Here is a 21,426-nt window from a genome sequence, read left to right as displayed (position 1 = left end):
CTGATCTTCAGAAAGTCTTCGAAAGAGTGTGTATGGTGAAGAAATCAGCATTCCACATATATCAAAAGGATGAAAGAGATTAAACTACTGGAGGAGGGCTATCAGTGCATTCCTATATGATCCGAGGCTGAGCAAGGCCTCTCCAGTGCAAACAATGTTTGTGTGGTAGGTGCGCCACAAAGGGCCGCAGGTCCTGCTGCAGAATTACTCATGGAATCACTCATCCTGAATCTTTTGCAACTCATTAAATTAGTAGGATTTTAACGGTGTTGCCATTAATATTTATTTGCTTCTACCTCTGAATTTAGTAGTGGCGGAGAATAATTGACTAGAACAAAACAGTCGTGTGTCAAACAAATGAAAAGGACTTCAACTCCAATTCACATTCTTTTTAAATCGAATGGCCCACCATAAACCTCCAAGGCACTTTGTAATTTGAAACATTTGAAAGGCACATTTTTCTATATTTAACAATATATTAACAATGTTGATGTGCCTATTTTACTTTAAACCAAGTGAATAAAATATGGAAAACACTCAAATGCTCTTCGAAGCAGAGCAACAAATGCCTGCACTGTAATTATTATTTATGGCTAAAGCAACCTGACATGTACACAAATAGAGATCTGAAGTCCCTAAGGAGCTTTGTAACCAATAGGGAGGCGCCAGACCACATACTTAGTGATTTCATAATGTCCTGAAGTTACGCTTTGACATATAGAATCCGCATTGTGAGGAATCTCCCCTTTCTAATGTGTAAATACCCATGTTTTAATTGATTATACCTTTATTTATGGACCTCTACTGACAACCAAGGCAAATATATCTACAGCATATGTCTTTGTAAAGAATGTCAACATTTCACACCTGCTATGCCAAACTGTTAAAATGAATATAATTTGGCTCATTTCAAGCATGCTGGAATGTGCCACTGGATATATAGCTTATTAAACTGCACGTAAGAAGGTGACCCATAGGAATGCAGACTGCAGCCACATCCTAGACTCGAGCTATTAAGTTAGACTAACATACAAATTCATTATTCCTGACATCTCTCTCAACCTGCCCTTTCTGCTGGACTTGCCAGTTAACCTAGAGATCATTGTGAGCTATAACCTCTAAAATAAACTAAGGTTTATTTAAGTTCTTCTTGATGGCTGCTTCAAACTATGAAGTATTTGGCAGCCTTGTATATCTTTATAGAAAACAGGCGGGAGAAATAATATTGGTGAGCTTCAGAGCTAAAATGATTTGTTTGGATGACCTTTGACTGGGGTCACATAAATGCAGGGTTTCTTAAAAAATGACCCAAGGCAAGGACTTTTTTTTACTATCACCACCAACAAACCGATGGCTTGAAGCACAGTTGATGCTTTATCTGGGCTCTCTGTTAGTGAGATATCCCTGACTATCAACTAGGAGAGCAGGAAAATTGATAATCTAACTAGAAGAGTTAAACTCATGAGTACTTATGATGACTCATGAGTACACTCATGAGTAACAGTAATTCTAAAAAAAAAAGCATAGGTAGTGAGCCGTTCATCTTCTCAAGGAAATTTAGACATGGCTAAAAGCTGAGAAATTGTGCGTATGCCAACTTGTGCAAAGGCTTGGATCTGTTCCTTAAGTATTGAATTTTGCACTAATTGGATCATAGCCAGGTACTGTTGTAAGTGTTTAGGAGAATGACACCTTGTCTGCCTGCGTAAGATTGCAGACTGGTTCACACTCCCAACAGTGAGTTCAATGGAGGGACATTTGTCTGTAGAGCTAGGGAATGCTCCTTCTTGGTCTATCCCTCGGTATGAGTTAGAAAACCTAAAGTGCTTGCAGTTGTAGACTACAGACACAAACATAGAATAATGGTTGACGTAGCTCTTGAATATGAGTCTACCTGTGAAAAATCTGTGTTCTACCCTCCCCTTGGCGCAGAATGATTGAGAGACACTAGCAAATAAGATTTAAGTGCTGTTCTGGGTATGGTCAAAATGCAGCTAGACTGAAGATTTCTTGAATGAGTAGAGTCCTGCAGCGTTAACCTTGATTTGCTGAACCTACGGGATTCAAAACATCCATTACGAGATTCTAGTTAGTTTTGCCTGAAATGTGGTCCACATTGATAGAAAAGCCTTAATACTCAGATAGTCTTCAACACTTTTCAGAATTTCCATAAGCAAACTGGAATGAAGCCCCAGCATCGGTTTAGGTATAATATGAGATCAATGGCCTCTGCAAACTCTTTATCCCAACCAGACATTTTCCATCTGTGCGATCCATCTGCACATGGCCAATCTAAAAATGTGAACTCTATTTCCATCTCACCCTCAGAATAGAAGTTCTGAAAATCACCTGAAGAATAACAGACGAGAATAGAAACCCAGTTCCTGAGACTAACTAACTGGTATGCTTCATTGGCTGCTGAGAAGCATCATATACTGTCCGGAGGAGTTATATGCTCTTTGACCCCTTTCACTATAGCCTCAAAATAAGCGTTTTCAAAGACATACAGTGATTATTAGCACACATGAGCTTGATATGACAGACATAGTTGTGACTCCTCGACCATAACCCAAAGAATTGCCTTGATTCATTTTACTTCCAGGATAATGGCTGGGCTATTGGTACATTTTTGGTATGCCCATGAAGTGTCATCTTGCACAAATTTTGTGTAATGCTATGAGGTTCTGTGGGTGTGGAAATGTAATGGTCCAAACAGCAAATCTCTTAATTGAGAGATTTTCTCCTCAAACCAGTCTTTTGCTGATATCTTGCATGATTGTTGGATGCAGGGTCTGCCTTCTTCCTAAATATTCACCAGCATATAATTTCAACAAAATTAGCAAATAGGAATTCACAATTTTTCACAACCCTAACTATTCGCAACACCATCGGCAATGCGGCGAGCGCAAGGTAAGGTATTTTCTTTTTTTTTTTCTTTAATTTTAACTCCTTGTCTGTCGACTCCCTTCCCACTCCGCCCCACTGCTCTTAAATGCACGTGCCATTCATGCTAAGGTGTTCTGCAACCTTTTGGCTAGACATACATATATACATACATATAAGCTTATGTGTTTGAGTCAATGAAAGTTTTTATGATAGGATGGAGAGAATGAGAATGTTAAAGGAACCCTAGCCCTTGGTTTGTGCACACATTTGCCAAAATGTATCACTATATAATAACGCCCTTGTCTTTTCTTTCAGATACAAGCTTTGGGTTGACACCTGTTCTGAGATGTTTGGGGGACTGGATGTCTGTGCGGTGAAAGCTGTGCATGGCAAAGATGGAAAGGACTACATTATTGAGGTAAAAGTCATAGAGTTTCATTTTAAAACTTTTCTTCTTAAGGTGATTTCCACAGTGAGATTTCCAGATGTTGTCAAATATTCTTTGAATTGCAAAACATGGAAGATATTTATTTGAAACTCAATTGAGCGTCACAGGTTTCTTCTACACATAGAGCAGCTTACATCATCCTTATCTTGGTGATTTTTTGAGGGGGTGTTAGACTTGGCATCTTTGGCGTGGTTTCCCCTGACATTTTGCCTCTACCTCCAGTATTTTTGCTGGCTTAGAATCTTTGGGCACTTTGCCACTGCTGATCAGTGTCAAAGTGCAAGTTCTCCCTGTGTAAATTGTGATTACAATTGGTTCTTCCTGATTGCCATATTTGATTTACTGGTAACTCCCTAGTAAAGTGTACTGAAGTGTGCCAGAGCCTGTAAGTCAAATGCTACTAGTGCGCTTGCAGCACTGATTGTGCCACCCACATGAGTAGTCCTGAAAAGGTATCTCAGACCTGCCACTGCAGTGTCTGTGCGCAGTTGTTAACTGCCATGTCGACTTGGCAAGTGCACCCACTTGCCGTGCCCTAACCTTCCCTTTCCTTACATGTAAGGCACCCCTATGGTAGGCCCAAGGTACCCCCTTGAGCAGGGTGCAGTGTATGTTAAAGGTATGACATGTACTGGTGTGCGTGATATGTCCTGATAGTGAAATACTGCCAATTTCGTTTTTCACTATTGAAAGGCTTTCTTGCCCCCATAGGCTAGAATGGGAAATGCTTTGTAACCTCTTACAAGTATAACTTCCCATTGGGACAAGATAGAGAAATGAAGTTTAGATGGCTTTTAAATTGTGTGTTTGAAAATGCCACTTTTAGAAAGTAGGCATTTTCTTCTTTAACCATTCTATGTACCTCTGCCTGTTTGTGTATTGACTGCCTGGTTTTGGAGTGACAGGGGCTGGGGATGTGCATTCACTGTAGACAGCCACTGTGGATGGTTAAGGTATGCCTGGCTCTTCCTGTATGACTCAGAGCTGGGTTGAATAGACCTTGGCTGAATTTAGAGTAGTGGGAGGAGATTTCCTTGCACCTGAATAGGGCCTGTCTCCCTTGCACAATGCTGTCTCCACCCCCTGTGGTCATACTGTACCAGTGAGGAGAGAACTGGTTTTGACCGGGCTCAGAGACCCTTGCACAAAGAGAACAAATACATTTTGGGGTATAAGTATTAGACCTAAAACCCCAGAACTTTAGATCACTTCTGGTCTCAAGAGGAACCTCTGCCAAGGAGAATAGCTGAAAATCAGTGAGGCGAAGTACTGCCCCTTTGCTGTGTACTTTGCTGTGTTGTGTGGGGTTGGCCTACAGGTGTTGTTTCTGCCAAGGAGAGGACAAAGACTGGAACTTTGCTTTGAACCTGCTTGAAGAAGATCTCCAAGGACCTGTGTGTGCTGAACTTCTGTTCTAAAGTCTCAGGGACACAAAGACTTCACCCACAGCTCCCCTGAACTCTGCTGCTGAGAGTTCTGACCTCCCAGGAGGTGCCTGTTCCAGTTCTGGTTGTGATTTCTCCTGGAAGTTGGAAGAAACCTAAAGAACGGAAGAAATCTACTCATTGCTCCTCTTGCAGTTGTTTTCTGATGCAGCACTGCTGTGCGACAATAATCTCCATGCATTGCCGCACTGCTGCTGAAACCGACGCAGTGCGTGTCGCCGCTGCAAGAACCGATGCATCGAGGGATCGCAACTGAAGAAACCAACGCAGCACCGCTCAACGCCGCTGCATCGATCACCGACAAATCCCGGATTTCCACGCATCATACCTGTGCGGCAAGTTTTCCTGACGCATCACCCGCAGACCAGAACCGTCTTGGAATCGACGCATCACTTCCCCCTACAGACCGGATTCGAGGCATCACTTCTCTTGCGTGCAGCAGAACTGTTGCATCGCCTCCCCATGGTCTAAGGAACTGACGCATCTCTTTGTTTCCTGACGCTTCCCATCTCTGTGGCTGTTTGGCCTTGTGAATTTTGACGCATCTACCGGTACTTTGTGAGAAATCACTCATCCATATTTTTCTATGGACCCAGTTGCTTGGAAACTTTTTCAGTTTCAGTCATATTCTTATTTCTTATGTTGGATTTTTCTCATTTTGGTCTCGTTGAGTTTAGATAAAGATACTTTATTTTTCTAAACTGGTGTGGTGTCCATTTGTGGTCACTATAAATGTGTGTGTTTGTGTATAAATACTTTCCACATTGCCTTTGGGATAAGTCTGTCTGCTCGTGCTAAGCTACGTTACTCAGGGTGTGAGCAGAGGTTATCTAAAATGTGTATCCCCTTACCCTGACTAGAAGCAAGGGTTTCTATTTGAACAAAGGTACCTACCTCTGCCAACTAAATACCCCCATTTCTAACAGGGGGTCACTGTACTCTACAGGAGAAAAGGATTAAGCAATTCAGAAATGTTGGTTATGAGTATTGACATACAGTGATTGAACCCTGTCATTCCACACATCTATAGTGACAGGATATACCAGCTATGCTCTTTTTGATCTTCATATGGCTATTGTCATGTGCAAACAAAAACAAATAGGGTCTGAGGGAAAATATTTAGAGACCTTCGAGGATTCCCAATCCCCCTTTCCAAATATTCAAATACAGAAAGAAATCCGAGGTCTACATCGCAACCCTTGATACAATTTAAGAAAGTTGCCACTTAATTGCTCCAACAGTAAATTTAAGAAGTAAGCATGTAGAAAAACTAATACAGACGAAGTGAAGACAGAAAGAGGGTAAGAGAAGAAGGAACTTGATCTAAGGATAATCAGCATCCCATCATTACACTCTGAAAGTGCCCAGTGTCATCATCTGGGGTACCAAACAACTCTTCTCAACAACCTCTTATGACATCGAGGTGATATGAATGAGTTGTATCCTCTTACCAAGCATTCATCAAAGACAAGAGGAAAAAGTATTTAGAGTGCAGTGCAAAACATTTTAGGAATTTTTTTTTATGTGTTTTTTAAGGTGTTTTTTAAAATAGAATAAGCAATTGACGAACACCAAGTGTATAATTCTGACTTGTGTCCCATCAATCGCGTTCCTATCTAAAAGCAGTGTATGAAAAAGAAAAATCAAAAAAGGAGCAGTTGAAGACGTTTACTGCTCCTTAGTACTGGTCGACATGTTTCAGCCTTCGGGAAGACTATCCCTGGCTTTCTTCAGGACCTCATAATCAAAGCTGCTAATCGTAGGCTTCGCAAAGAAAAATGGGTTATTACTATACCCTTATAACAACAGAAAGATGTACGTTAAGATTTTGATTTATACAAATAATCACATAATATTTTATGCTTACATCTTTTACCCCACTTCTCAAAGTATCTACAGAGGATAATAATAATCATGCTTACCAATAAACATTGAGGAAAAAACCCCACCTCACTTGGCACCAGCTCAAGTCAAGAAAGAGGCCCCGCTCTGAAAACAAACGTGAGCCAATAAGAAGACAAGCAAAGGAAAATGCGGTCTCTTTAACTCAAAAACAGTAAAATACTAAGAAAGGGCAGACTAAACGCTTGACCATGTCCCTTACTATTTAAGTATTAGAGGCAGGAGCTTGTCAGCGAACCAGCAATTGGCATATTAAAAACAAAAAACGAGGTATGGCATGAGAATGATGCAACAGAACTCCATCATCGAAAGAGCACCTAAAGTAACTAAACCCTTCTGGCTTTAAATGTGAAAACAAACCAGCAACTAACAAGCTCATGAATTTTTTAACTAGAGTCCAACATTGTTAGCACTATTTCGGAACAATACCTAAGCTGGTGAAAGAGTATGACATGGTTCTAAAAACCAAATTAAACAGCGTATACACGGGCACGGCTTTAACTTTGCAGCTAAAAAGAGAGAAAAAGCCGCAGCCAGTGAGCCTGTCATTTGTAAAGCTGTAAAACCATATCTGTCCGTCGGTACCTCCGGCAGGGACTTGCGCTGGGATGGAGGTACCGAACGTGACCAGACGGCTAAATTTTATACCGTATGTTTAACAAACAACAGCTGTCAGCAATCAGCAAACGAACGCCGTAAGAACTTCCGGCGCTTGAAGCATGACGTATGTAAGAACTACAAAACGGCATCATGATAGCCGGTAATTGTAGTTCCAAGTAGCAAATGCTTGTTATTACGGCAAGATATCTATAAGCAGTTTATTGTGATAAAATTAGCACAATGACACCTGGCGTCACGCGTCCTCTCTGTGGTTGATTACAGGACTGAGTGCAAACAATAATCAACATGTTTTGACTTGCAAGTCAATGTCATCTATTCTTCACGTGCGCTAAAGTAAGTGCTAAAAACGTTATAGATCGCAGCAAGGGCTTATAACAGGATCGATCTTCGCGCCACCTATCAAATGGTAAAAAATGTCAATAGATAGAGAGAGCTAAGAAAGGGCCCTATGTCAATTTGTAATTACTTAGTGAGAGCTGAAGGTGTTCTCAATTGTGCATAGGCATTGGTACTAGTTTATCAGAAAAAACACAAATATCAGTAGATAGAAGATCAAAGGGACCTTCTATCAATTTGTGATTACTTCATGAGGTATAATGGTGTGCTCTGTGGTGTATTGAAAAACGTGCTTGGTTTAGAAAAAATATTTGAAAACATTTTTTGAAATTTTTTTTTTTACTTAAACAGATGCTATAGTTATGATGCAATTAAATCAACTCTTACTTCTTACTGAGAGACATCCATGGTATTGCGTCATTTAGACCGCGTACATCACTGGACAATTTAAATATCCATCTCTGCTCTCGTAGAAACAAAAAATTGGACACATCACTGACATGTGGTGGAATATAGGGTTTTTCAAGCACAGTCCAATTAAAATCACCTGCATTGTGACCCTTTTCAAAAAAGTGTTTGGTAAGTTTTGTCATGGTCTTTTTGCATCTAAATGTGCTTTTATGTTCTTGCATCCGTAATTTGACTTTCCTCGTTGCCATGCCAATATATTGAAGAGGGCATGGGCATGTAATGAGATATACCAAGTTTTCACTATTACAGTTCGTGAAACTCTTTTGTACCCATGGTTTGGTAGTACCAATGTCAACAGTTTTAGACGCTTGGGTTTGTGGGCAAACGGCACAGGAGCCACATGGATAGTGGCCCTGGACCGGAGGTAAACCCCATAGGGTAGTATCTGCTGTATGCCTCTGATCACATGGTCGAGTGTGGACCAATATGTCTTTTAGATTGGTACTTCTTTTCAAGGAAAACAAAGGTAATGGTATTTTATCCGTATGGCTGTTCAGAATTCGCCAATGTTTGCGAACAATTTTTTGGATCCCATTCGTTAACGTACAGAAGGTAGTCACACAGGTTAAACGCTCCAGTGGAGGTTTACTCACTGGGGGTTCTAAAAGAGCCTCCCGGTTGTTATTGGAGGCTCTTTTATAAGCTCTCTTAATCAGTTTTTTGGGGTACTCCTTCTCTTTAAGTTGTTGTTTTAGATTGTTGGAATGTGCTTCAAATTTATCGCGAGTAGAGTAATTCCTCCGAATGCGAAGGAACTGCCCTTAGGGTAAGTTCTCTCGGAGTGATTTGAGATGTTGGCTGTCGAAGCGAAGTAGCGAATTGCGTGCCATTGGTTTTCGGTACAGTTCGCTTTGTAGACCTGTGGGAGTGGCGAAAATGGAAAGGTCTAGAAAAGTTATCCTGTCTTTTCCCACTTCTACTGTAAATCTCAGAAAGTCATTTCTAGTATTAAGCCACTCTTTGAATGTAATGATGGACTCAGAACTACCGCGCCACACAATTAAAATATCATCGATGTACCGTTTCCAAAAACGGATCGATTCAAAGAATGGATTAGATGTCGTCAGGATGTGTTCTTGCTCAAAAGTATGGACGTAAAGATTCGCCAAGCTAGGCGCAAAAATACTGCCCATACTGGTCCCAGAGGTCTGTAGATAGATAGTGTCCTCATATTTGAAAATTTTTTCCTTCATGGCCAATTGGGCCAAGGACATTATGAATGGGACTGGTGTTATAGAGTCTAAAGTGGCATTAGTCAAGATGTTATAAACGGTGTCTAGGGTCTCATCTTGCGGTATTGACGTATAGAGAGATTCTACGTCAAAAGACACTAAATAATCTAGGTCTCGGTCAAAAACAATCTCTGGCAGCAAACGCAAAACATCCTTAGTGTCCTATAAGAATGTCGGCATAGTCTTAACTATGGGGCGAAGAAAATGATCTACAAAAGTGGAGAGGGGCTCCAAAAGTGACCCAATGCCTGATATTATGGGTCTTCCCGGTGGTGGTCGTTGTGACTTGTGTATTTTAGGCAAACAGTAAAAATACGACATTACTGGATGGTTCGTTTGCAAAAAAGCTGCTTCTTGTGCAGTAATCCAGCCTTCCGAAATGCCTTCTTCTACAAGATTGCCAATAGTCTTTTTGATCCGTTCAGTGGGATCCTCTTTCAGCGTCATGTGCAGCCTTTGAGAGACAAAGGACAGGAGCATTTCGGAGTATGGAAAACAGTTTTGAAGGTTTGGGAAGTTGATTATGGGTTGAAGGATGTTCATCATTTTTAAATATAAGAGTCAGGGGTTCTCTTGAGAGCTACTGTGATACCAGGTCTGTGTTTGTAGGATCTCAGGGTCTGAGAATTTATGTTAGATGGTGAGCAGGTCATGTGCAAAGGTTTTCTGCCATGTGATATACTCTTGTGAATTGACATTAGATCCTACGTTTTGGTTTTACATCTAAGCTGCTCTAGACGTACTGTAATATTTCTACTCACCAGCTGATTTGTTGCATGATGTATTTATGGAATGTACTTTTTCCTCTTGGATGTGCCTGACACCATTTCCCTTCCCCATGCCAGCTCCTATGTCTGCTGGACATTTGCGAGTGGATGTATTCATGATGGAATATGAGATGCCACAAGAGAGAAAGAGACAGACCAGCAACAAAAGTATCTTATATTTAAGAAAGATGGCTGCCTAGACATACAGAAATAGACTATTTGTTCAAAATGCAAATAAAAAGGAAAGACATCCTATGAATTATCAAGTGAGCACACCTTCCTCTTCAAGCTTATCCCTCCGGAATGAACATTTGCCTTTACGCTAGATTATTCATCTTTTTAGACAGCTGCATGTCATAGTGACCAAAACAAAAACAAACAAAATGTAGTGAAGATAAGTATGCAGGGTTAATATACATATGTACCATCACGATATATGCATGTGGAATTAAGAATAGCAAATCTATACTTACCTACAAATTCTTACCGTCACAAGATTGTGGTCGTTGATTTTTCGCTCATGATATTTTAGCAGAGAGACATTGAAATCTCCACATTCTGCTACAATACCTTTTGAACTGACAGGTTTATCCAAATATATATATTTGAACATCCCCCCAAAAATACCAATATATTACTTGGCAAATTACAGCCTGGGATCACAATATGCTATAAACTTAGAAGACAACTGTATTTTGGGCAGTCATTAAAGTCAATGAAGTGGAAAAACTGTCTTTATAATATCTGCCTGCCTCATTCTAAATTCCATGGTTATATTGGGTGGGAAACACGCTAGATCAAACACCATTTACACACTGGTCCGATTTTACACTGATTATTACTATTGCCTTAAATAATGGTGAGTAACATGCAAAACATTTTTGTGCCCTACTTTGTGCAAATTATTATCCCACAATTTTGCCATCAACATATCCTCCAGGTAGGATCTAGGGTTAGTTGTATGTGTAAAAATAAGAAGTGATATAGATTTGTACTTATCATGTAATGAGTGCAATGTGATACGTATGTCTATAGAGAAGTATTAATAGGGAAATTCAATGTAACTAAGGCCAATGAGTTTAGGAGCTGGTGAATTATCTGCAGTCTCTGTCCCCTCTGAGTGTATTTGCCTCAGAATTAAGCCAATGACTCAAGGAATCTAGTTAAGGATTCTCTTTCTCAGATTCTCATTCGTGGCCCTCTGTCAAACTCTAGGATCTGGAGAAGACATTTCATTTTTTGTCCTCATATCACCTCTAATGAGCGCACTCTGTGTCGTAAACTGCCACTTGTGGTCTATTTCAGGCTCATTTCAGTCAGTTATCTGAGCTGTGGCACCGTGTCATGACCTCTCAAGCCAGTGCTGACTTGAGAGGTATAATCATAGGGCGCAACCGTAATCTGTTTTTAACAAATTCCAAAACCCTTCTTCCCCTATCCCTGTCATGCTCTTCTAATGCAGCTCTTTAAAATATTTCACTGACCTCCACCACTCACACCAGGATGGAGCTATAGATAGAGACCACTTTTTACAAATCTACATCCTTGCCAAAAGAATCCGGTAAAAAATCAGCTTGAGTTGCTTTGCCAAAAAGGCACTTTGCTGCCTCCTGTTGCACCAAACCAAAAATTATTGTATTTGATCTTATCTCCACGATCGTTCCCAAAGCGACAGCGATTATCTTACCCACACTTAGCCAATAACCCTTCAGACTCAGGCAACTGACGAACATATGGACATCCTCCGCATTTCAAACAACACACCTTCTGCACCTGGGATCCTCGCTCCCTCTTATCTTAGCCCACTTCAGCAGGGTCCAATAAGCTCTGTGGAGGGTAGAGAAGTGGTTTCTCCTTAGTGCAGCAGATTTAGTCACCAAATATGGATATTCATTGATACGTGCCATAACTCCTCAAACTCTGTGCTCAGCAAGTATCCATCTCAAACTTGATGTGGGGTTTTCATGTTCTCTTTGGCAGCCATCAGGACATACTGGTACCAGTGTGACACTTCCTTCTTCCTTGCCTTGGAGTCCTGATGTTTCCTTCACACTGTGGTTATCTCTAGCTCAGTTCACCCGATCGTTCTAAGCCACGCATTAAAATTTTTTAATCTTGATAGCGCCCCGTTTGTCAGCCTCTTCCAGCTGTCCCAGGACAAAACCCCTGCCTCCTTCCACCAACTGTCCCCACTTAATTATGCTGCACTCCCTTAGGGGTATCGCTAGACATTCTGACATGCACTCTGGGGTCCCTGGTGAATCCCATACCGGTGACAGCTTGCTATAATACAAAATCCCTAAGAGCAACCTGATCGCATAACACACTTTGGCAGCTGCCGGTAAACACTTTAACCGTACCTTCTTAAAATATTTGTGTGCCCCAAATTTATAAGAGAAGCCCTCCTCAAGTAGATCTGCTAACAAGGCACTGTACATCACTCCCAAAAGTGACTCATCTGGGCGAAGAATGAGCATCCTGCTATTCTTGAACTGAAAGGCCCAGCAATACTTTTTAATATTGAGGAGCCCTAAACCCCTTCTCCACCCTCGTCCTCAACATTTTCTGTGACAGTCTTACTCCTTTACTTGCCCATATAAAGGAAGCAATGTTCTCCTGTATTTTTGCTAGAGAATTAGTTTTCAAATTTTGGGGAATGTTATCGAATAGACAGGTATATTTGGGAAGGATAGACATCTTAACTAGATTTATCCATCCTAATATGGTGAGGGGCAAGTATTTCTATTGCTTCATCATCCTGTTCACCTCATTACTGGCCCTCTCCAGGTTAACCATTTGGATTTTCTCTAGATCTTGCATTATTATTAGCCTGAGGTATCTTATCTCTCCCTTACTTTGAACATCCTTGTAGCTCTGATTCCATATCATAACCTCTGTGTTTGGCTCGTTCACCCTATACCCTAATAGATCACCGAAGTGCCTCATTTCTGACATTAAGTGCGGCATGGCGATGACAGCGTCTGAGGTGTAAAGAATCAAACCGCGGCATACAGTGCTCTTTCCCTGGAGAACACACCTACTGTAAAGGGCATTTTTCCCTATTCAATCTAAAAGTTTGGGCCCAGGGCTCGATGTATAAATCAAAAAGGATAGGTGAGAGAGGGCACTCCTGCTTGGTCCTCCTTCCTATTTTCTCTGATGCTGTAAAACTACCATTGACAGAACCTGGGCGCTTAGCGAGCTGTGCACCAGAAATCAGATCGCCTATCCCAAAATGCTTTAATACATTAGATATTTCCAGTTAACGTGGCCAAATGATTTAGCGGGATCTAATGTTACTTTTGTCAGTGGGGTCTCTAAAGTTGTTGCTAGATCAATTAAACCTAGTATGTATGAGTAAGCTCACAGAAATTTCTCCCAGGTAGGAAGCCCTTCTGGTCTTCATTTATCAAGCTGCCCCCATATTTGCTTAAACGCGTAGCTAAGGTACTAGAAAATACTTTGTAGTCACAGTCCAACACTGATATTGGGCGATATGATGGGATCCCAAATGTGCGATATGATGGGATCCCAAATGTGCTTTATATGTTATTGGCAGAGTAGATGATTCCTGTTTGGAATAAGTGGTTCAATTCCATTTTACTGGAGGGTTTACCTATAGCATGGTCTTGGAATGCGGGCGTAATCTCCCTGATTCTGAAACCTGGTAAGAACCCTTGCGAACACATTTCGGTGGTAATAGAATACCCTCTAATTTGGGGATGTAATGGCATATTCTTCATTAGATGGCTCTCTACACATGGAGATTTTGCAAGCATATATATCACTGCTATAGAGATAATATGGCAGATGTAATTGTGCTGGGAGATTCTCTAGTGACATAGAGTATTCCAACCAAGGATTTTGAAATTGCTCTACAAATTACAGGGTTTTCCATCACCATCCAGCTTCAAATCAGTTTCATTGAAGGATTCAGTTTTTATTCTGATCCAATTTTAACAGTCTGTGGTGAGGTTTTCCCAAACTTAAAAATTAAATATGTTACCCTTTGCCTTCATTATCATCAATCTTGTGGGTATCCTAACTGTTAGACTTGTCAGCCTTGGGGTGGTCTTCCTAACGTTTTGCCTTGCTCCTCATGTTTTTGCTTAATTTGTTTCTGTTGTCCTTAGGACTCTTCACACTTTATCACTGCTCAACAGTGCTTAAGTGCTTGTGCTCTCACCTTTAAACATGGCGAAATTGGCTTACACCCAATTGTCATATTTAATGTATTTATAAGTTGTTGGTAAAGTGGTACTACACATACCCAGGACCTGTAAATCAAATGCTACTAGTGAGCTGTAGCACTAATTGTGTCTTCCACATACGTAGCCCTTTTACATGTCTCAGGTCTGCCATTGCGGCTTGGGTGCACGGTTTTAAACTTCCATTTTGACCTGGCAAAATATATCTTTTGCTGGCCTAAATCTTCCTTTTTAAGACATATAAGTCACCTCTATTGTAGGCCCTAAACAACCCATAGGGGAGGGTGCAGTGTATTTAAAAAGTGGGACAAGTACTTTAACTTTTACATGTCCTGGTAGTCAAAAACTCTTAAATTCGTTTTTCACTACTCCAAGCCCTGCCTAGCAAATAAGATAACATTGGGTTACCTTACTACACTTAATAAGTGATAACTGTCAATTGGGAGTGCAAAGGAATTTTGAGTTTGGTATCTGAATAATTGTCATTTAAATCCCTCTTTAGTCCTAAAGGTGGATTTTAAGTCACAATTCTGAAAATGTTTAGAATGTTGGCATTTTCTTGTGCCAGCCAATCGGTGCCTGCAGCCTGTATCCTGGGTCACATGACTAGGTGTTGCTGGCAGTTGGTCTTTGTATATTACCCTCAGACAGTGAGACAAAGAAGGAGTAAGTGTTGGCACGATGGGCCATTTCTGACTTGATGGGAGGGGGAACAGTCACCTACCACAATTGAACATCAAAAAGACTCTGTCTTAGCAGACTCACAAAGGGCTTCACACTAGTCTTTTGTGCTCCTAGACAAGCTGGGGTCAGGACAGGGAGTAAGGAAATTCCAAACACCTTTCAGGGTGGAACCTCTAGAAAGTTCTCCTACTTCAAAGCTGACACCAAGTAGTGCACCATCGGGACCCATATCTGAGTGAAAAGAACTGGACCTGCATCTTGAGCCCAGGACCACCAGAGTGACTGCAAGGACTGGTTGGCTGGTCACATGATCAGAGCCTCCGGGTCAGACAAGGCTCTAACCACCACATTGAACTCAGCACCCGACTCTGTCTGCTATGAGTCGTGCCCCCAAAGTGGTGCTACCCCAGTCCTGGCCCCTTGGAAGTGGGCCTGAATGTGCTTTGCAGGCCCATCTGTGGTCCAAGCAGAACCGACGCAGTGTGATGCATTGCCTCGCAGCTGAACTGCCACAGCATGACTCATTCCCAACACAGGACCTCACAGCTCCTCGAACCTGCCTCTGTGCGACACTAGTTTGGGGAAGGACCTTATATCGCAGCCCCACAGCTCCTCGAAGCCACCGCTGCGTGACGATGCAGGACCTTGCAGTGCAGCCACGCAGCTCCTCAGAACTACCACTGTGCGATGCAGCCTCAATGCGGGACCTCACAATGCTCTGCAACCAGAATTTAAGGTACTTTACTGAATGGGCATAACTAAGTCTCTATATCCGGCCCACGCTTCATCTTAGTCGACCTGAATTTGTGACTTTGTCCTGGTCTTGCACGAACAGATACCCACATATTGTGCTTCTAGGCACTATTTTGACCTAAATCTTTAAAGTTGCATATATTCGGTTCTAGTGATTGGATTATTTCTGTTTTGGTCTATAATAATTTGTTAAATTTATTAAATTTTACTCTGTTTTTCTAAATTGGTGTTTTCATTATATTTCCATTTGAAGAACTGCATAAATACTTTACACATTGCATGTAAATGAAGTTGACTGTTTACTTGTTGAGCTACCAGAAAGTTAGGCACAGGTTAATTAGGGGTTTGCTTGTGTTTCACCCTGACAAGGATTGTGGTTGCTGTTTGAGTAGGGTCTCACCCCCCTCAACCACAAACCCAGTTTCCTACACTTGTGCCGGAGAATGCAAATTCATATTTTAGAGATAAGCATTATTTTATGGAATATACAAAGAGAGTTTTTTTTTTGTATGTTTTTTTTTTGTATGTTTCTTTTTATCGTAAAAGTTCTTTCTGCCATTCATTGTGCCTTAACATTCAAATGCTCAATGAGGCAACATCACTGTCTCCCTTTGTCAAAGGGTGTTTCTAAATGATGAACTGGAACCTTAGAAGGCAATGGCAAGCAAAACATGATTTGCCTTGAAGTTTGCTCATAGTGTCCTCCTGTCTAGGGCTTGGCACTAAATGGCTCAATGGTTCTTGAACTGGAAGAGATATTACTCATTAAATAATTCATAGCTGAGCTGCTGCATTGTTCCTCATTTCATTACATTGGTAGGGTTGAGGCTCAACATAATGCTAACCACTTCTCACGAGGTCGTGGCCCTTTGGGAAGCAGAAAAACTGGACTCCATAACACCGCTAAACTGAACTGGCATGAATCTGACAATAACTCCTTTTAAATACAGTCTAGTCTTGCGCAGGACAGTCCTTAGTTACGGTGAGGACTTCTGAGAATTACAATTGCTGCAGTGTAGTATGAAAAGTAGTGATTTAATTTATATCTGTAAATACTGCCATGAAATGAGATCCCAGAACATATTGATATCCTCATCAAATATATTTATTTGTGTACATATTAACATTAAAAATTACAAAGCAATTGCGAAGTATCATTTACAATGCCAGAAACCTAGGTAAAGTATATAAATATTATTATCATGATATATAGGATTTACAGTGGCTTTATATGAAATCCCACAATTAACTTAGGCAACATGTTAGTGAGCAGTAGTTTACCTAGGTTTTATATAAAATTGCAATGTATTATAGGAAAAACTGAAATAAACTTACAAAATGTGTATTACCAGTATATCACATAAGTGCTTTATAACGAAAGGGAAGTAAAAGAAGCAAACACCATTGGCTAATATTATGGAAAATACACAAATTATCTTAGACAGCGTATTGGTAGAGGCATGTATATGAAGTTCCTACATGGTCAATATAATGATAAGAAATCAGATATTACTTTAATATTATCTGCAGTTAACTGGGCAGTATAGAAAACATCTAGACATAATTTCAAATGCTGAAAGTACCTTACGCAATGTGTTAGTAGGCAGTGGTTTACCTGGGCATTTTATGAAATACCTAGACATTTTATAAAATACCAATATGAACTTAGGCAACGTGTAAGCAAAGAAAATGTGTAACTTTACTATAAGCAAACTAACAATTCATTATTGAAAAAATGCTCATAATGATGTCTGTAGTCCAATACTGAGTAACAAATAGTCTAATCAACAGCCTTAAGCAAATAAAACGATGATGAATGTATTAAAAAATAAAATGTATTTATTTCAGCATGCAGAATTAACTATAGTGTTTTCTTTTAAATATCTAAAATGATTATGAAATAATATTTACACAAAAACTGATTTCTCAAATAATGTAACATCAAGTAAAATTACTTGTTGTATCAAACAGACCTCGAATGGCATTTAGTCCGGCATATTCTTTTCTACATGATACCATTTTAGAGATAGCCAATTAATTTTGCCCCGGCATTCAGTATGAAGCCAGAAAGTGCTTCAAAAGGATACCTCTTTATCACAGTATGGTAAGCATTATTCCATTGTTTAGACAAATATTAAACCTTGCTCCAATATTATGATCCGTTATTGTTGATGCCTTCAATAACATTGACTGTGATGAGGCTTCCTGGAAAAACGTTGAGGATAGGCTTAAAACTTTTAAGACTTGTTCCAGTGATATGCACAAACTTTCTGCCATTGGCAAACTGCACAATAGACTACACATCTAAAGAGTACATTTATAAATCAAGTTCTAAGAGACCTCTTTTGGTCTCGAGATTTGTTAATAAATTAGGCACACGTGTGTGCAGAATAGGCCTAAACAGTGGGTGTGGTTAGATCAGTTCCTAATTCAGAAACTGTTAAACAAAGCTTTCGTTGTATGAAATGCATAGGGTCCACCTCACCACAGCAAGGAAATGACTGAACGATTGCAGAGGGTATCCACTCCTACTGTCACCTATCGCCCATCCTGCACTAATCTCCTTTGACATTTGTGAATTGCTGTACACAGATTTCCCTAGCAAATGTACCATGGCCTGACAAGGAATATCCTGTTAATGTGGGTATGCTCGTTTTGTATGTTTATGCATAAAATGACAATAAAAAGATTTAATTAAAAAAAGTGCATGGGTGCTTAGAGCAGAGAAAAAATGTAGACCCCAGTGGCAGTTTAAAAATGTATTAAACAATTTAAAATAATTTAAACAGATCCCTACCAAATTCCATCTACATATGACTGCTAATAGAGTCCATGTATAAATGGAGGCAATTGTAAAGAACTCCATAGACTTTCAAATCTTAAAAGTTGTATGAGTAGATTAACAGAGCCCAATTTGCCAAAGACAAAACTCCAGTAAGAAATTGGATCATTATTTGGAGTGGGTGACTACCCACTTCATGGAATATTCAGAAATCTGGTCAGGGTAAACCCTCAAAGTCACTAAATTAACTTGAGCTCAACCCCGTGGCAACTACAGCACAGAGTAGATGGGTCTAACTTAGGGCAATGTATAAAGAATTTATGCAGCACTCAAACAGTAATACATTTCGGAATGCAACCCAATACAAATCGTAAGCAGAATTAGAAAATTAGAGTACACCAAATGTCACAAATCAAATGAGGGATCCAAGGGAGCCAGAGATATGAATTTATAAAGTTGTAAGTAGTCATAGCACCAAGGAGCATAAAGTACCAATGATAGTTTGAGATGACGACAATGCAGAGTGGGTCGGTAACACTAACCATGTTTGTCCTGGTCAAAGATTTTACCTTCTGACTTTAGTCATTTTAGTTCCATTCCACCACAGGAGTACACTTCTAACGCTCCCCAGGATTTCAGGGGAGGCACTTTGAGACTCACAAGGTTCAGACAGAGGTCAAACAGCAGGGTCCAGTCCAGATCCAGTTTCCACTGGTCACATGCGTAGTTGCAGGAAAATGCGTTGTGTGGCTTTTTTCAACAGCAAGTGGAAGGATAGTTGCTATAAAACAAAACCTTAATGTGAACTTCCTGGTAGATAGTGAACAGATTAGGCAGAGGCTGGGCTAACATAGTCAGTGAAGGAATCCCCAGGGCTGTGTGAAATAGCAGTGTGGTGAGCTTTGTCTTCACCACCTTATCTCATACCTGTATTTTCACCAGTGTGACTATGAGCACACCAAAATTGTGTTTGGAGGCTTATGCAAGAGGGAAATAAAAAAGAAAGGAAATAGAAAATTGCCAATGAAGAAAGTAAATATTAAGAAGGAGAAAAATAAGAAAATGTTTAAAAAGATGAAAAGGGTAGAAAACATAGATGGTGGAAAATGAAGGGAAATAGTAAAGGGTAAATGAGGAAAGAAAAAAAAATGAAAGGCAACTTTCACATATTCTAGGAAGCAATTTTTTACAGCACCTTGCTTTGTTGAAGCTCATGAACCACTACTCCTATCACTCATCATTCTCTATCTGATGTCATGTAATTTAACTTTTGCGTGGTCTGGTAGTTTTAGCTGTCATCATGTTCAACCAGGAGGTGGGAAGCAGTCACTTAAGGGAAATAGAAAATAGCTGTTAAATTTTGTTTATTTTGTATTTTGAATTAGTAAATATTTTGTTGATAACGGGTAATGTTGTTTTAGAATTTGTTAAAGTTTTCATATTATGTATGGCTGTTTTTTATTTTCAAACTAGTCGTGGCCGGCATGACTCGTGGGTGGGGGCCAGGGGGTCACGTGCGGGGGTTTAATTTAAAATAAAAGTTAACTTACCTACGCCGGCCTGGTCCCGCATCGTTTTCTCTGCAGCAGGAAGCAGACACAGGCAGCCCCCCCTTCCCTACGCTAATCACAACGCTGCAATGGTAGCGTTGTGATTGGTCGGGACGCCGACCAGCCAGGCATCTATGGAGAGGCCTTTTTCTCCATAGGCTGCATGCAGCCTACATGGAGAAAAGGCAGAGTGCGCATGACTGGTTTGGTCGGACCCAGAAGGCCGACCAAACAGTCAGCGACCACAACAGTGGGCCAGCCACTCCTCCCCTGCCCTAGAGCAGGACAGTCCACCCGTCCGCCCCCAAACAAACCCTTCTGCTTTCTGGCAGTGTGAGAAGCAGAAACATAAAATGGTATTTATGATACCATTTTATGTTTCTTCTTCTCACACTGTGAAAAAGCAGTGGGGCAACGCTCCTCCACCCACATGGAGGAGCTGCCCCTGTTTCAAACTGCAGGCAGATCGGTGGGTGAATACCAAGTACCATGCTTTATTTGAAAAAGAATAAGTTCCGGTGCCCAAACCTCTGTTCAGGATGTTCTATTGAAAATCGATCCACCAAATATCATGGCTACCTAGTTTTGAATGCACCCCAGGCCTCTAATTCACTACCAGACACTGCTGCCCCTTGATCTTACTCTTCCCAGTCCCTGTGTTCCCCCTTTTTGCCCTTTTTTCTGTCTTTCTCTTCCTTCTTCTTTCTCGCTTTTTTTGTTTTTCTCTCTTCTTCATTGTCAATATCTAATGAGAGAAAATAAGTGCTGGTCCCAAAATTTGTGCTAGTGGGCCCCACTGGCAACCACCAGCTTAATTTAAGCAGTGAGCAAGTACCTGCTACGAAGATAAGAGATAGCTGCATATTGTATGAGCTTCAAGAAAAAGTGCTATGCATAAATCAAAGGTTGAGCAAGCGTGCATTTTAAGGCTATGGGTTGATAAGTGTTGGAAATTGGTTAGTGGTTGAGGGGGGGTGAAACCCTTCACAAGCAGTGACCACAATTTCTGTTAGGCTGAAGTAACAGCAAGCCCCAAATTAACATATGCTTACCCCTTTGGTATCTTAACACAAAAGCAGTCCGGCTTAACTTAGAGGCAATGTGTAAAGTATTTTAACAAAAACCAAAGGAAATGATGGACGGAGTGTTGAACATTGCAAGAACTCACCCCCAGTCAACTGATCTGGGTTTAATCCATCACCGTTCTTTAGCCCACTCTGCCACCCCAGTTCAGACATGGCCATATGCAAATCAGTCTGACCCTGTGCCTCATGGGAACAGTCCAGCCCGAACTGCCAAGCCATGTCTTCCCTGGACCGGAAACAAGCTTCCTGGGACCGG

General features: G+C 40.7%; 1 protein-coding gene across 1 annotated transcript in view; it reads left to right on the top strand.

The window, feature by feature from the left end:
• SYN2 (synapsin II) overlaps positions 1 to 21,426 on the top strand; it is a 1,092,985-nt gene that overhangs the window by 849,129 nt on the left and 222,430 nt on the right. The window contains exon 9 of the mRNA XM_085624864.1: positions 3,202 to 3,304. Within this exon, the coding sequence (XP_085480990.1) occupies positions 3,202 to 3,304 (103 nt within the window). The remainder of the gene's footprint in view (positions 1 to 3,201; positions 3,305 to 21,426) is intronic.

Source organism: Triturus cristatus, chromosome 9, assembly GCF_964204655.1.
Source record: "Triturus cristatus chromosome 9, aTriCri1.1, whole genome shotgun sequence".
Lineage (NCBI taxonomy): Eukaryota > Metazoa > Chordata > Amphibia > Caudata > Salamandridae > Triturus > Triturus cristatus.
This window is presented reverse-complemented; position numbering and strand designations above follow the sequence as displayed.